General features: G+C 36.2%; 1 protein-coding gene across 1 annotated transcript in view; it reads left to right on the top strand.

Moving 5' to 3' along the window:
* Window positions 1-14,388, top strand: part of LOC148951694 (alanine--glyoxylate aminotransferase 2-like) — a 61,711-nt gene extending 47,323 nt beyond the window's left edge. Inside the window, exons 4-7 of the mRNA XM_089088647.1 lie at window positions 3,740-3,859; window positions 5,073-5,314; window positions 10,678-10,836; window positions 14,207-14,388. Coding sequence (XP_088944773.1) covers window positions 3,740-3,859; window positions 5,073-5,314; window positions 10,678-10,836; window positions 14,207-14,324 — 639 coding nt within the window. The 3' untranslated portion in view covers window positions 14,325-14,388. The remainder of the gene's footprint in view (window positions 1-3,739; window positions 3,860-5,072; window positions 5,315-10,677; window positions 10,837-14,206) is intronic.
* The last annotated feature ends 3,119 nt before the right edge of the window (window positions 14,389-17,507 follow it).

The raw sequence follows: 17,507 nt of genomic DNA, 5'->3' as shown, positions 1-17,507 counted from the left end.
AAAAGTGGTCCCAATAAGGTTCCTTGAGGAATTCCACAGTAAATAGGGAGGGGGTCAGAGAATATATTTTTTGTATTTAACCTCTTACAATCCATCTGAGAGGAACGATATCACAGTATTTACTAAGAGAGGGTCAAGTTTAAAGCTATCCGTTAATAAGCCAATCAGGTTGTTGTGGTGAACCAAGTCAAAAACTTTTTGGAAGTCAACTAATACAATATTTAGTCAAACGTTCGATACAAATTATTTAAGAGGATATGTACCAAGTGCACCATGTAATGGGTGGTGGAAGTTTTGCTTAAATTACCAAATTACCATCAGACGTTAAATGCGTAGAATAATTTTAAGTTTAAGCCAGTGGCCAAGGAAATCTTGATAATGTCTTGAAAAAACTTGAGTAAGTGTAATAGGGCGTACGTTGGTGAAAACTCATATTAATAGATTTCTTTGGGACAGGTGTTATTAAGCCATGTTTCGAGCAACCTTGTAATCACCAAATCTTGTAATTTGGTTGAAAACATTTGCTAAAGATTCAGCAATTTTGTCTCAAAAGGCTGTAACTAAATCAATTAGGATGTCCAAGTGGCAAGTGCTTGATTTTTTAAGCTTTTGGATTTTATTTATAACATGAGAGGAAGAAATTAAGGGGACGGAGGTAATGGGATAAATAGTTGAATCTGGTATAGTGAAAGGACGGAGACTTTGTACAATAAAAGCGAGATACAAGTTTAGGTCGTTGACAATCTTATATGAGATGAAAATTAATTTCAGAAGGGTTTTTTGCATATCTCTTTAATTTCCCAGTACCATTGCTCGGGCTTATAACAATATAGATCTTTAACTATATTTCTGTAAAACAGAAAAGCTGCGTGTAAAATACTGTTGTCTAAGATGTTTATTATTCGGCTAAAATTCCTTCATTATCTCAAAAATATTTTAATGACGGTATTTTTATAAATAAAAGTTGTATTGAATTTGCTACATTTAAATCTTAATTAAAGCTGTTGGAGACTAGTGTAAAAACTACTGAATAAGAACGAATTTAAAACTGAAGGAGAAGAAATTAACCTGAGTAAACACAGGTCTTATCACTGGAGTACCAGTGATATCACTGGAGAACGGCAACAGCATATATTTTGAAACAAGAGTATTTTTCAACTACTACTACTAACAACTCACCGGAGCACCAAGCCGCCCGAGCCCAACACAGCTACGCACGCTCCTCCTTCATCCCAGTCTATTCACAGCCTTCCTCTTTACACCCTCCACAGAAGTTCCCATTTCCTTTAAATCTTTCTTTATGACATCCTCCCACCCCAAACGAGGACGACCTGCATTCCGTTTAGCCTTAGACGGTTGGCCGAAAAGGACAATCTTCGGCAATCTGTCATCCTTCATCTACAGGACGTGCCCTTGCCTTTTCGACCTTTCTCTCATTATAGCCCTAGAAAGCGGGATTGATCCACGCTTTTCGCAGAGCCTACTGTTACAAAGTCGGTCAGTCAGCCGGATACCCAAAACCATCCATAGGCAATTACTTTGGGAAACATCTAGCAAATCTTCATCCGCTTTTCGGAGCGCCCATGCTTCAGAGCCATATTTAACCGCTGTCATCACTGTAACTTCTAATATTATAATCTTGGTTTTTAGACTTATCTTCCTTTCCTTCCAAACTTTTTTTAACTGTGAAAAAAACACCCTGGGCCTTCGCTATTTCACTTTTAACATCTTCACTGCTCCCACCGTTTTTACTAATAATAATACCAAAATAAGTGAAGCTGCTCCTGATCAATTTTTTCGTTAACCAACTCCACCTTTTCATCTTCACTTATTCCTAGCCTTAGTGACTTAGTCTTCTTAACATTAATTTTCAAACCTATTCTAGCACCCTGAACTCGCAAAACCTCTAAAAGTTCTTTCATTTTTCCTCACATTTTCGTCTAGAATTCTTAAATCATCAGCATAATCTAAGCCCAGGAGAGTTTTTTCTCGCCATTTGATTCCGTGGTCTCTCATTGCCTTTCCTGTGCTCCTTAAGACAAAGTCCATCAAAATGGTCCATACAAAGGGGGATAGAACACAGGCCTGCTTAACTTCTGATTTAATACGAAACCAGCTACTAACTTCATTTCCTACCTTAACCGCAGCCGTGTTATTCTCATACACAGCACTAATCATTTTAATGTATTTGTCTGGTATACCATATAAGGATGAGACCTTTGCTAAAGCTCTTCTATCAACAGAATCGAACGCTTGCCCATAATATATGAAAGTAAAGACCAAAGATGTTTGATAACTCAGATACTTCTCAATTATTAAACTAAGAGTGAAAATTTGGTAGACACATCCTCTACCTTATTTAAAATCATACTGTTCTTCTCTTAAAACTTTGTCTACATCATTTTTCAGTCTAAAAATTAACATATTACTAAGTGATTTGCTACCTACAGAGACCAGACTAATGCCTCGATAATTACCACACTCATTCTTATCACCTTTCTTATATAAGTGGCTTAATTAAGGTTTTCCTAAAATCGCTAGGTAATTCCCCTTTTTAAAAAATCATATTTATAGTCTTCAGTAACTTATTTCTAACCTCAGAGCCACCATATTTAAGAAACTCGTTTACCACACTATCAGCACTTGGTAATTTCTAGCTTAAGTAATTTCATAGTGATATTTTGGAGGAAACGAGAGGTTGCTAAGTCCTTATGTCTCTTATGTGGAGGAAATGAGAGGTTGCTAAGTCCTTCTGTCTCTTATGTGGAGGAAATTAGAGGTTGCTAAGTCCTTCTGTCTCTTATGTGGAGTAATTTCTCTTGAGATTTAAATTTCCTCTTAACTTTGTTTGATTTTTTTTTATAATAGAAATGGCAGACTGGCGAGACATAGAATTGTACTGATTGTTTGTAACTTGTGTTGATGTTGCCTAGTCTGTTCGTGGAATGGATGACCACAGAAATCAGAAACATTAACTTGATCAAATTTGTATGTAAAAAGAATGTGTGTGCACGTTTGTGTGTGTGTAATTGTGTGAGCGAACGACCATTAAAATCTCTTTTTTTTTGTTCAACTGTCAAACGAGTGCTTCTTTGAAATCAAGTGTTTACAGGTGGAGAAGAGCAAATAGGTAAAGGAGCTTGGGGTCTGTAGAGAACCAACGACTTTCTATTTTGCTAGTTGTTGGATTCTCTTTCTCTTTCCGACAAAAGGAATACCCAAAAATGGCAAATTTGCTTCTTTAAATACTGTGTGTCTGATTTTTTTTTCTTTTTTTTTTTTTTTTTTGGTAAAGAAAAACTTTTTTGAAAGAAATACCTTTTTTGCTCAGGTAGAAAGCTATTCCCTCCTCCTCCCCCTATCTAGTCTTGGTTTTTAAACCTAAACATATACCATTGCGTATGTGCCAAAAATGTACGGTCTACTGGTATCGAATTTGAATAGTTCAATTTCTGCGTTTTATTAATTTGGTGCAATTTTAATTTAAAATTGTTATTTTAAGTGTTCCAAAATTGCTAACTTCTGATAAAACGTTTTCTAGGATATTTAAACTAGTGTTCTATTCATTTTGTTTTTTGTTTTTTAGTTTCCTTCTCTGAACGCAGTTTATCTTAAAGTAGAATATTTGCTTAGAAACTAGATAAATAGAATATTGGTTAGAAAATAGAATTATTTTATATGCTACGAATTGTTAGAAAGTCGAATGGCAACTAATTGCATCTTTTTTATACTTTTTCAGCAACACGGTGTATTACCGGATATTATAACTATTGGAAAACAGTTAGGAAATGGCTACCCCCTGGCTGCTGTTATTACAACTCGTGACATTGCTGATAGTATTGGAGACTTTGTTTCAACTGTAAGTTTTAGTTTTTTCCCCTTTTTTGGATCATTCCTGGGGAGCTCACTGTACCAGTCCGAGAGGGGGAGGCTAACGGAAAAGTATTTTTGCTCGAGTCAATAATTGTTATATCATATTTGGAAATAAAGATTGTTACCCTCCTGTCTATTGACAGGAGGGTATATCCCATCTCGCTACATTGCTGATAGAATTTGAGTTTTTTTTTTCAAGAATAAGCTCTATATACACATTTTTGGGACAATATATTTTTATACCGCGTAAAAAACACACATATTTTTTTCCGCAATCACTATAAAGGAATTTATACAGTAGGTTCGTCCTGAAACATATCAAAACAAAAATATAAAATATAAGGCAGCATCATTCAGTCAAGGGGGGGGGCTTGATACCTCCCGCCTTGCAATCACTTTTGACTCTTAAAAAGGGCACTAGCAATTTCAGTTTACAATCAAATGAGCTCCTTTCGAAGTTTCTACGAAAAATCAACTTATTCTATACAAAGTGCCTTGGTAAGAACCAAAAAACTCACATTTTTGCCCACTTCGCTCTTTACTAAGCCAGCTATTACGCTGCCAATGATACAGCCTGGTACTTCAAATATTCACCTATCTCCAAAGAGGGACTCCATGCTCCAAAATTCCAAATTTCCTTTACATATTTGGTGTCTTTGGCGTTTTATTTTTGCTTATTTGTCCGCATTTGTTGGCATACTGGACAATTTTGTCTGCATATTCTTTACCCTCCCCTCCAAAATCAATGGGTCAAATTTCCCTTCCTTCAAAATCCACAAACCACACAATTTGCAGGGACATCGTGGCAACTCAAGAGAAAACTCAAGAAGAAAATTTTCATCAAGGGTAACAATGAATGAGTTGGTGAGTCAGCCAGGAAATTTCGAAATTTCGTTTAGTTTTTTACACTTGATGCTATAAGAGGGATAACGTATCTGACCTATCAGCTGTACATTTTTTGACCAACCAACCTAATGGTTGATATTAAGAGTGGACACAATAAATCTATTGAGCATTTGCGAATCAGTCAGGACGTGTGCCCATAGGTCTAAAGTTTGACAAATCGGCATCTAGGGTAAAAAAAGCAAGGATGGAACCCGATGAATATGTTTGTATACTTGAAGTGGGAGGACTGTCTATTAAAAGGATTTTATCCCTATTTGAACTATTATTTAACTTATTGTGAAATTTCCTTTCAGTATGGTGGTAATCCAGTGGCCTGTAGCATGGGTTTAGCAGTATTAGAGGTGATACAAAACGAACAAATGCAGTCATCTTGTACAATGGTCGGCTACATTCTCAAAGAAGGACTTGTTAATTTAAAGGCCAGATATCCTTGCATTGGATCAATTCGTGGGTCAGGACTATGCCTTGGCGTTGAAATTGTTGGACATAATAGTGGGAATCCTGACCCTTTCACGACTAATGAAATAAAAGACAGGTATATTAACAGGCATGTTATGTAGTTTTTTGTTTTGGGAAAGCTTTATAAATACAAAGCTTACATCAAAATAGGTTGAGTATTTCCTTTTGACAAATTATCTATAGTGAATTTTGAGCAGGACTTTCAGAATTTTATCTGACTAAGGGACCAGAAATGATTTGACACTGCCAAAGAATTAAAGTAATATGTTAATAATTTGTTAATAAATTATTAATATGTAATCTAATCTTATTAACACATTACTACAATCTTATTAATAATAAGATATTAATACTTTTTTACAATAAACTATTTTCATTTTTAATCGTAATTGCATCTGGCTCGCCAAATTCTAGTCTAAGAATCTGCCAAGCCTGCGAGCAAAACAATTATATTTTCGAAATTCATGCCAAAGAATCTATTGAACAAAAAAGGTTATCCAAAATTTCTATTTTACAGAGCATTAATGCCCCTGGCACCATGTCATATAGAGAAAATATTGGGAATTCAGGAGCTTTTAGGACTGATGAAATACAATGCTAATATGTTTGGTATGTTGAGTTTTTCTTTTCGTTTCTGTTTTCTACTTATTCTATTCTCTGTTCTATTCTATGCTCTATTCTTCTTTTTTCTATTCTCTCTTGGTTTTTGACCAGATAACAAATAAGTAAATTTAAGCCGGATAAACTGTACACCTGTTTAGAATATATTACAATTAAAATACTTTTGAGCTTGCAACTGAAATTTATTAGATAATTCTATATAAACTTGTGAGTGATCACGACTTGTGGATTATTTATGGGTTACGGCAGTAAATTAATGTTTTGCATTATCATCATCTGAGTCACATTATTTGATACACTTTCTTAATAAGCAGGCAGAAAAGGGGTGCCTTTTTCACCGCTTACCGGTTTACCTGCCGAGGGGGACCTCCCTTACACTGCGGGTGTTAGGTGAGTGGCTACCAACGCTTCCCCTGCTTTGTAGGTTTTTTGTCTCTGTGTCAACCTCTATGCTATTGTTGATTGTTATTGATATGGAAATGCCAGATGATCAACAGTGGATTAGTCTGAATTTTGTTCAGTACAGTAGTATTGACAGCGGACACGACAGCAGTACAGGTGTTTGACATACGGCCGAATATTTCGCATTTGAGGATTTTATTGAGGCTAAGAAACTGGTTTATAAGAATTTTCTTCCCCTCTGAGGTGATGCCACGACGACAAGGAGCAAATGCTAAGTCAAGTTTCGTTTCTGGTGATATATGTTTTATTCGGTCGGTGCAGAGAACATTACTGTACCGACCTTTGCTATTAAATCACCATCTGAAGTTCCTGTCACTCCATCTTTTGCATTTCCCGCTCTTACCGTCAATGTAAGCATTTGCCTTGACCACTTGAAGCTCCTGACTTGTGTCTCATGACCAGATGCATCGTTTCCCAGACATAGTGAACCAAATATTGCTAATACGAATAGTGTGAAACCGTCATTTGCCGTGGTTCTTAAGAATCCGCCACCTGATCTTAGTGACCGTATTTTATGCAAAGATAAGCTTCATTTGCTCGCTGGCCATAATTAAATCCTTTCGGTGAAGCCCGCTCATGATTGTTCGCGCTTTTTTGTCTTTACTCGTGTCAAAACTTCAGCCATATCACTTGCCGCTGGGGCCTCGTCATGCCTACCCAGTATCCTAGCAAAGGTTATTGACCGGAAAGCACTCGGTGTTGTTAAAGATATTCTCGATAGGTTCTGGAGGGAAGACCTTGAATCTGCAATCCCTTGTTAAAGCTATTCAAATTGGATTTTCACTTACGTTTTGGTTAGAGTTCCTTGATTTTGCTGCCCTTGATTCTGCGATTACTTCTGGTTTTCGTCTTGAATATGAGATATCTCGTGTTCGTATTTACAGAGATATTCCCAGGGCATTGTCTTCGATGGCAATCTGCTGCTCTCTTGATTGCTAGTTGCCCTGTTAAGCCCACCGAAATGAAGTGCTTCAGATTTACCGATCCCCATGAAAACATCCATGATAATCCATGTAACTCTTTGCCAAAATGTGCAAATTTTGGTAAAGATCATGTGTCATACAGCCTTAGATGCGAATTGCTAAGGAAAACTGTGTCTAGTGCCTCAAAACAATTCACCCAACGCAAGCGAGCTTTGTGTGTTTAAACATAAACGTTATTGGGGATAAAGACCTCCTGCTTGGCGATCTGTTATCTCATGATATTAGTTTTCTGCAAGAACACTTTTTATGAAGGTCAATATTTCTAGGCTTAAGCGATCTTCCTCCCTCAATTTGTTCGCTCGTAGAACAAAAAGTGGTCCATCTGGTGGTCTAGCGATTTTCAGCCGTCGTGTGTTAATACCATCTTTATTTCATTCCAACGATAATACTCCGATGATTCAGTGTGCAAATTTTGTCCTTATTAATTTATACTTTCCCTGCGATCGTCACAATATCGCATCTCTGACTGCATTCGCCAAATGTTGCTCTAGACTCAAATCGTTCCTGGAAAACCTCCATCCTAAGAATCTTAGTTAGATATAAACTGGTGATATGAATTGTGACATCCTTCATGATTTGGATAGATTGACTCTTCTGTTAGAATCTCTACCCAGTGGTTATCATATCGCAGTAAAAACCAATCTTTCACAAATATTCATAATAGAGGTGGATCCAAGTCTAACCTAGATCACGTAATTACATCAAGTGCGTCATCGATCGGATCTAACTTCAGCATCAATGAAGGGAAAATTGAGGATGACCCTCTGATTCTAAGGTGCGACCTCCTCTGCGCGTCCTCATCAATCCAATCCTAAGTGGTTTAATAAGTATAACTGGAAACATATTGATCTCCTTTATATATCACTACTCTCAATGCATTGTTATCTTCAATTAGGGTGCCATCAATTAGGGGTAATCTTCAATTAGTCAGTTGTTTTGAATTAAACTCTTATTAGTACCATTTGTCTGCTTGTTTGAAAGCTGATACCGACGCTACTGTGCCTGTTGAGAGAATTCGTTTGGGTACCATAAGACCCTTATGGAATATTGATCTTGACGTAAAACGTATCAAATCTTCAGCGAAGTTTCGGTTACGCCTTTGGATCGCATGTGACCGTCCTTTTTCTGGACCCGTTTTTAAAATTAAACAGAAAACTAAGTGTGATTATAGAAGCAGTTTGCACCGTGCTCGTTTGAATCCGCGGGGTTGACCAAGTAATAAAGCCTCTTGGAGGAATGTAATTAATAGTGAAAATGCGTAACAGTGATTCATTCAAGTTTGGAGTTATTTGATTTTTCTAATTATTACAGTTCAGTTTTTAGTGCTGCTAATAGGTCCCTCCAAAAAATATTTTTTGTAAAGTTTAGATTTTACCATAGTATTTTTCGACAATCTGATGTTCTGTCCGTGTCTTCGGCTGATATCCTGTCTGCGCTGAAAAAGTGAAAGGATCTAGTGTTCTTGATAGTGATGGTATTTGTTTTAACCATTTTTCATTTGATTACCCTACTCTTATCAGTCATTTTCACAGATTATGTTTTGATGTAGCTCTACATCCCCCTCAACGGGCCCTAAAAATTTCATCATTTTAACCTTAGCCTCAGTAGTAGTAGTAGCAGTATTCACATATTTCCTTTTGGTTAGTCCATTATCCCCCTAAACATTCCCTGAAAGTTTCACCTTAATATCCTTAGACATAGTAGTAGTAGCATCAGTAATAGTACGCGCATAGTTCCTTTTGGTTAGTTCACCGTCCGCCTCGACATGCCGTGAAAGTTTCTAATTATTACAGTTCAGTTTTTAGTGCTGCTAATAGGTCCCTCCAAGAAATATTTGTTGTAAAGTTTAGATTTTACCATAGTTTTTTTCGACAATCTGATGTTCTGTCCGTGTCTTCGGCTGATATCCTGTCTGCGCTGAAAAAGTGAAACGATCTAGTGTTCTTGATAGTGATGGTATTTGTTTTAACCATTTTTCATTTGATTACCCTGCTCTTATCAGTCATTTTCACAGATTATGTTTTGATGTAGCTCAACATCCCCCTCAACGGGCCCTAAAAATTTCATCATCGTAACCTTAGCCTCAGTAGTAGTAGTAGCAGTATTCACATATTTCCTTTTGGTTAGTCCATTATCCCCCTCAACATTCCCTGAAAGTTTCACCTTAATATCCTTAGACATAGTAGTAGTAGCATCAGTAATAGTACGCGCATAGTTCCTTTTGGTTAGTTCACCGTCCGCCTCGACATGCCGTGAAAGTTTCAAATTAACACCCTAAGCCGTTCCTTAGATATTGCTGATGAACCTTTTTGACAACCTGCATGCACATATTTTGTTTTGATGTTGATCAATATCACCCTCAACATTCCCTGAAAGTTTAATCTTTTTAACCTCAGCATTAGTTGAAGAAGCAGTAGTAGTAGTAGTGGTAGTATGCACATAGTGCCTTCTGATTGGTTCAGCCTCCCCCTCAACATCTTGGAAAAATTTAAACTTAATACTCCAGGCCTTTCCTGAGATATTGCTGATACACCCTTCTGACAACTTGCATGCACATTATGTGTTTTGATTTTGTTCGATACCCCCTTCGATATTCTCTGATAGTTTCATCTTAATATCATTGGCCTTAGTAGTAGTGGTAGTCGTGATAGTTGCAATAGTGGTAGTAGTAGCAGTTGAAGTAGTATGAACATAGTGCTTTTTGGTTCGTTTCTGATATGCCCTTTTGACAACTTTCGTGCACATTGTGTGTTTTGATTTACTTATACACTCTCCTCAATATTCCTAAAAGCTTAACCTTATTACCCTTAGCTCTTTCGGAGATCCAGAATTAGACATGCCCCTATTTCTCTACAACAAATCCTACATATAAATAATGAGAAATAGTATGAACTACAGCCTTTGTCCCAGGAGCTGTGGAGATTCATTTTATTCCCAGAGGAACAGTTATTGGACCTTTCAGTAGTCTTTATCAAAATGGCTATCTCAGAATTTTAATCGGGCGTTTTTTGGGGGGAGAGCAGTAAAGAGGGGCGTGGGAGAGTGCTGGTTACCCTCCGATCACTTTTGATTTTTTTAAAAGAGCACTAGAACTTTCAATTTCCATCTGAATGAGTCCACTCCAAAATTTCAACGACATTCTCTTCAAATAGTCAGCACAAGCGCATCCTATCATCTTAAACGTGTCCACAAATTAGGTTAGGCGGATATTTGGATAAAAGATTCCTTACCTGTGTAATCTTATTAGGCTACCTAATTTTTTCTATACAGATAATACCATTTGTTAAACCTTTGCAGGTTAATATTGAAATTTCCTTTCTATTTAAACCATAAGATGTTTAATAATCAATTTTTTTTTGTATTTCTTATTTAGAATGAAAGCTGAAAAGATTCTTCTTATATCACAAGGCCCAGATCACAATGTTCTCGTGATTACACCTCCAATGTGCTTTACAACTGAAAATGCCAGACGATTTTTACGGTCGTTTGAGTCTGTGCTTACAGCAATCCAGAGCGAAGGATTAATCTTTAAGTGAGTTATTTGTACCTTATTATTTTAATAGAGTTTTATTTGTTTATAATTCTAAACAAAACAACTCCAGTTTAACGGCCACTCCGAAAAGTAAAAAAAACTGTTTGAAGGGGTGAGTGGTTAGAATTAAAACTTACTGGTGCAACGTAGACAAGTCTGCAGCAGAAATCGATTTCTCCAATAACTGTAGTAATTTTTCATCTTTTCCGCATCATCATTAATGACTCTGATAACACATCCAGTCAAAAAACTTGCACTTCCTTCTTAAAGGGTAAATAACATCAAGAAAAATCTTATAGCAAATAACTGAAAACTAAATAATAACTCTTACAAATAAATGTATAAATAAGGCAAATCACACTTTTAGCGCAAAGATAAATAATCGAAAGGTGCAACGCGGTTTTTATTTAAAAAAAAAACTAGAATGACCTAAAATAGAAAGCTTGAATGGTGATTGTTGAAGTAGAAGGTTTATTTTGATGACAGATGAGGAAAAGATTCTCAAATATATATATATATATATATATATATATATATATATATATATATATATATATATATATATATATATATATATATATATATATATATATGATGAGCTGTGTTGGCCTCAGGCGGCTTGGTGCTGCGATGAGTTGTTAGTAGTAGTAGTAGTAGTAGTATATATATATATATATATATATATATATATATATATATATATTATAATAATATGATACAAATTATATAAAAATAGTCAAATCACACATCTAAACATTATCGTCAAATTTATAATAACGATCACCCTCCAAAGGAACATCTTTATTTACGAATATGAAAAACCACAAAAAAACTATAATTTATAATCATATTTACTAAATAACATTTAATTACGATTTAAATAGGAAAATATCACTAATAGTTTTTACATTTTAGTCAAAATGGTCTCAACTTCTAATACCCCCTCCCTCTATGATGCACAGAACACGTCAATCGGGCTGAAAGCTCCAGTGGAGAAATAAACTCTATGTGGGGCCAAGTGTTTTAATCGTTAACCGTAAGTCTTGGGTTTTTTAAACTTAAAAATGTGTAAGGTGTATGCCGTGTTGTAGCCTAAAAACTAACAGAACTGTATGAAGCTCTCATGGTATGGAAGCTGATAGTATTTTTACATGCTCGTATGTGCTCGCACCGAATCCTGGGACTGTAGGCCAATTAAAAAACCGAAAGTCCTATTTTGTAGAGCCCTTACAAGCTGATTAACGGAAGAAAATGTCTCAAACCGAACACTAATGCAAAAAGAAGGTGTTGGAGAGAAAGAAGGAGAAATACCTAAATTTTCTCTCGCACAAAGGTTGCAAAATATAGTTTTACAAGCAAACTTTACGTGGCGCTTAACCGAGAGGATTTATTCAATAAAAACTCCTGAAGAAGTGCTTAGAAGAAGAAACCCGTCTCAAAATTCTATATCGTTTCGGAATTTCTTGAATTGAAAGGTGAAAATCAAAGAGATCAAAAGGAAGGGGCAAAATTCGACTACCCAGAATAGTTTAAGCCTCTTTACCTCAACCAAGAGTATAACCTATCATTGACATTGTGAGTAATTCTTCTGTATTTACAGTACTGACATCTACGGTCTCATCTGCAAACGATGGTACTGTCCTCATTCCTGGTTGTTTTTTTTTTTTTTTTTTTTTTTTTTTTTTTTTTTTTTTTTTTTTTTGGCAATCCTAGTGTCTATGGAGAATCGTTTTTTTTTTATGTGTATGTATTTAAATATAGGCCAACTTTTGCTTTGCACTGCCCAGATCAGGTCATGGCATGGGCTCAACCAGGCTGATTCATTTCATTACCCACAGTTGAGACCCAAACTAACATCTACAGTTTAGGACCTGTCAAAACGAGTGAGGTTGATAGAGTGTGTGTCTTGTGGTGTTGCAAAACAAATAATAACAAAATTTTGCCAGTTGGAACGATTAAGATTTACAGAAAATTGGTACATATGTGAAACTGATATTTGATACGCACCTATAAAAGCCAATTAAAGGCCGTAGCCCTGAACATCAGCCCAAACCTCAGTCCCCGAGAGACTAATCTCAAGTTCTTAACAACTTTTGTCACTACTTTTTGAATAATATAATACGAGTTTTTCTCTTATGAACTTTATTCACGAGATAATTGCCTAAATATTTTACAAATAAGTGGAGTGGAAAAGTAATGGAAAAATAAGTGGAGTGGAAAAGTAATAAAAATTAATATTTTGCAATAAAACCAAAAGAAAAACACTTTATCGGGCCATGATTTTCGAGATAGACCCATTCCTGAAAATCTCTTTCAATTAGGAAAGGCTCTAGGGTTATCCGAATGGGTAATATGTGTTAAAAACTGCGAATAAAGTGAGAAGCAACCTTTTAGCTTCTAGTCCGCGCTAGTTTAAACTTATTTTTAGGCCCTGGGTTGATTTGAGTTGAACAGGACTTGATTTAAATAGAGGCTGAGTTACATAATTACTTCTACTAACAATTCACTGCAGCACCAAACCTCCTGATCCAACATACCAAGGTCAACATAGCTACGCATGCTCCTCCTCCGCCTCAATCTATTCAAAACCTCTTTCTTTATACCCTCACGAGAAGTTCCCATATCCCTTAAACCTTTCCCTACGACATCCTCCTACCCCATTCGGGGATGACCCGCTTTTTGTTTGGAGGGTTGAGTTAAGCGGGGGTTCAGTTATATGATGTATATTTGCACGGGGGTTTTGTTGAACGAGGGTTCAGTTGCACGAGGGTTGAGTTACGCGAGGGTCGCGTTGCACGGGGGTTTAGTGGCATCTGGGGTTAGATGCACGAGGGTTCAGTTACACGCACACCATGTTTATCTTTCATTACTTCCAGAATGTTCCATCAAATCTAATGCAAAATCTTCTTTGCTTAGACCATGATTCAAGCACATGGAAAGACAAAGCTCAAATGAATAGCGCATCATCATTTTTTTTAGTTTTCATTGGTTGTTAAATAGCCAATTATTTTCATTCTGCCCCTGAGAAATGTAAATCATCTCGTGTTTCTCAGTGTATTTGATTTAAGGTCTCTACTTAATACAAGGTCTTTGAATATGATACTTAAGAATGGCTTTCTCTTTATAGAGACATCAATATGTTTCAATTATGGCCATAAAAAGTCCTCTGTTTTTGTTATGCCGTTTTTGCGAAATAATCATAATCTTTAATTTCTTTCACCAGTAACGGAAGCAATTTATAATCCTAATTGAAAGAAACATATTTTTGAAGGCTGTCTCTCTTTCTCTCACTCCTCTCTCTCTCTCTCTCTCGCTCTCTCTTTTCTTTCGCATCAAACACATCAAATTTCATATGCTCCATTATTTCTAGGAAAGTCCGGACCCATTACAGAAATAATGTGACAACTTCACCCGATTCTCAGTACTCGAGCAGTAGTGATGATGAAAATCCAAGAAAGCGTTTTCGCGCTCTGGAAGACCTCGATTGAACATATAATAATGTGGTCAGGTTTTGTAGTTAAGGAAAAGGACGTATAATAAATCACTTAAACATTACAATTTCTATTTGAAATACATTGTAGCTTTAAACTGCCTGAGATAGAAACGCAGGTGAACACTCCTCCTCCATCTCAACCTGTTTTAAGCTTTTCTTTTGGTCCCATTCCAAGAAACTCAGAAATATTTAAATTAACTTATGTTTTTGTCCCAGGTCTAGTCTCGAACATCCACCCTTTCTTTTACTCATACCCATAATTCGTATTTGAAAGAACCATGTCATTACTTTATCATGAAAAATACAAATGTTTAACTTTTTTAGTGGTTTTATAACAATGATCACAATAAGTATCCCTACAGGTTCCTAATATTTATTAAATTTAAAAAAAAAACTGTTTTTTTGACTGAAAGTAAGGAGCGGCATCAAAACTTAAAACGAACAGAAATTATTCTGTATATGAAAGGGGCGGTCCCCTCCTAAACGCCTCGCTCTTTACGCTAAAGTTTTTTATTGTTTTAAAAAATAAAGTTGTGAGGAAGAGCCAAACTTTAGCGTAAAGAGTGAGGCGTTGAGGAGGGGGCCGCCCCTTTCATATACGGAATAATTTCTGTTCGTTTTAAGTTTTAATGTCGCTCCTTACTTTCAGTAAAAAAAAATTTTTTTTTTGTTTAATTTCTGGACATTTTTTAATTAATGCAGCTTTGATCTTGGCTCACCGTACATGAATAATTAAAACGAGGTTTGCATATTAATTTTACTTTTTTTGGCTAAATGACTTTCTCGAAATTTTGTTCTGACGTAACTTGCGAATTAACTTACGTAACAAATTTCTATATTCGTATGTTTTTATTATGTATATTAGGGAGTTCGTTCCCTCACTCAACGCTAAAATTCGAATTTTTGTTCGAATCACAAAGCCCTGAATCACAAAGGCCGGTTAATTAGAATAGATAGCTCTTTTGAAAGTACTAAAAAAACTTTAGCGTAAAGAGGAAGGTATTGACTAGGGGGCGAACCTCCTCATATACGTAATAATTTCTGTTCATTTTAAGTTTTAATGTTGCTCCTTACTTTCAGTTGAAAAAAGTTATTAATTTCTGATCGTTTTTTTTTTTAATAATGCTGGGAAATCCGGCGCCCCCTTCATAGAAATTTCCCTTCCCCCTAGGAAAAATCCTCCCTGGAAAGATCCTCCCCCCGTAACCCCCTCCCCCGATCCCCCCCCCCCACCAGAAAAAATCCCTCCTGAAATCATCTGTATACTTCCCATTAACTAATACTATATGTAAACAATGGGCAAAGTTCATAACTTGCAGTCCTTCCCCCGGGAACTGTAGGGCATTTAGTTATCCTCAAAGACATATTCATTAGGTTGTCGACTACGCTGAACAAAATGGCTATCTCAAAATTTTGGATTGGTTGACTTCGGGAGACAAATGAGCGTGGGAGGGGGCCAAGTTGCCCTCCAATTTTTTGTTCATTTAAAAAGGGCACTAGGGCTTTTAATTTTCGTTCGAATGAGCCCTCTCACGATATTTTAGGACTACTGGATCGATACGATCACCCCTGGGGAAAAAAACATGCATCCGTGATCTTTCTTCTGGCAAAAAACACAGAATCCTTATTTTTTGAATACAGCAGATTGAAACCTCTACGGTAGGATTTTCTGATACACTGAATCCGTTGGTGTGATTTTCATTAAAGTTCTATGACTTTTAGGGGTTGTTTTCTCCTTTTTTTGAAAATAAGGCAAATTTTCTTATGTGTGTAACTTTTGATGGATAAGACTAAACTTGATGATACTTATATATTTGAAATCAGCATAAAAATCTGACTCTTTTGATGTATCTATTGGTATCAAAGCTCTGTTTTTTAAAGTTTCGGTTATTATTGAGCCGGGTCGCTCCTTACTTACAGCTCGTTACCACGAACTGTTTGATGCCAGTTAATGATATCAGTGAAATGGACTAACAGTGAATTGTTCCTTTAAAATTGGTAATAACGTTTTTGATTAGACGACGCTTAAATGTGATTAACGAATTAATTAACTGATAATTTAATCCAGTCAAATGGATCAACAACGAATTCTCCCTTTAGAACTGGTAATAAATATTCTGATTAAATAACGCTTAACTGTGAACCATATTTGGCATTTGTATACAAATTACCCCCGGATATTTTTTCCTCGCCGCAAACCCTCTGATTAAATTATATCAGGTGATGCTTCTAGTTTTTCTGTTTAATGGCAAGGGCAATTAACTTGATTCGTCGGAAACAAACAGACAAATGTAACTTTGTCTCATATAATGAATATACCTCTTTCTGTATCTCTAATGAAAAAAACCTACTACTACTAGCAACTCCATTGCTGCACCAAGCTGGCTGACCTCAATACAGTTGCGCACGCTCCTTATTCCCTTTAATATATTTAAAGTTCTACTCTTTAGCCCTTCCCATGAACTTCCAGTTTTATTTGAATCGTATTTTATAGCCTCTTCCCGCCCTGTTCCGTCACGACCTGCTTTTCGTTTGGTACCAAACAAATGGCGAAAAAGCTCAATCTTTGGCAATCTATCGTCCTTGAAATGTGACCTAGCCATCTTAAGATTCCTTTCGTTATAGTCCTAGAAAGTGAGATCGAGCCACTTTTTTATTCCTCTTTTTTTTCAGGTTACCATTCGATATGCGGTCAGTCATACGAGTGCTTAAGACTATACTTGATCAATTTTTCTAGAAACATTTAAAATATCTTCCCCTGCCTTGCGAATTGCCTGCACTTCAGAACCATACTTGATCAGTGTCATTATCTGATCTATCATTAGAAAGAGCTCTAATGACAGCATCAAAGCAGGCAGAAATGTCATATGAAGAGCTGCTGACAAAGTTTAAAATGCAAACTCTGAAAAGAAGAAGAGAGAAACTCTACATGGATTTCGCAAGAAAAACTCTTATCCACCCAATTCTCAAAATCCTTTTCCCCCCTCAATCTACAAAAAAAAGACTCCCGCGCAGGGTTGCAGTGCCTGTTGAGAAAATTCAGCCGGTACGCCGTGCCCATCAGCGGTTAGCTGATTAGCTGATTTTTTGTATGTATTTTCATTAATATTATTGTTTTCTATTTATTTTTAATTTTGACTTTTAACTAAGTATTTTTTTTTTTTCAAGCCTATTCTGA

The sequence above is a fragment of the Artemia sp. Qi Xiang Cuo genome, chromosome 5 (genome assembly GCF_049724085.1).
Source record: "Artemia sp. Qi Xiang Cuo chromosome 5, ASM4972408v1, whole genome shotgun sequence".
Taxonomy (NCBI): Eukaryota; Metazoa; Arthropoda; class Branchiopoda; order Anostraca; family Artemiidae; genus Artemia; species Artemia sp. Qi Xiang Cuo.
This window is presented reverse-complemented; position numbering and strand designations above follow the sequence as displayed.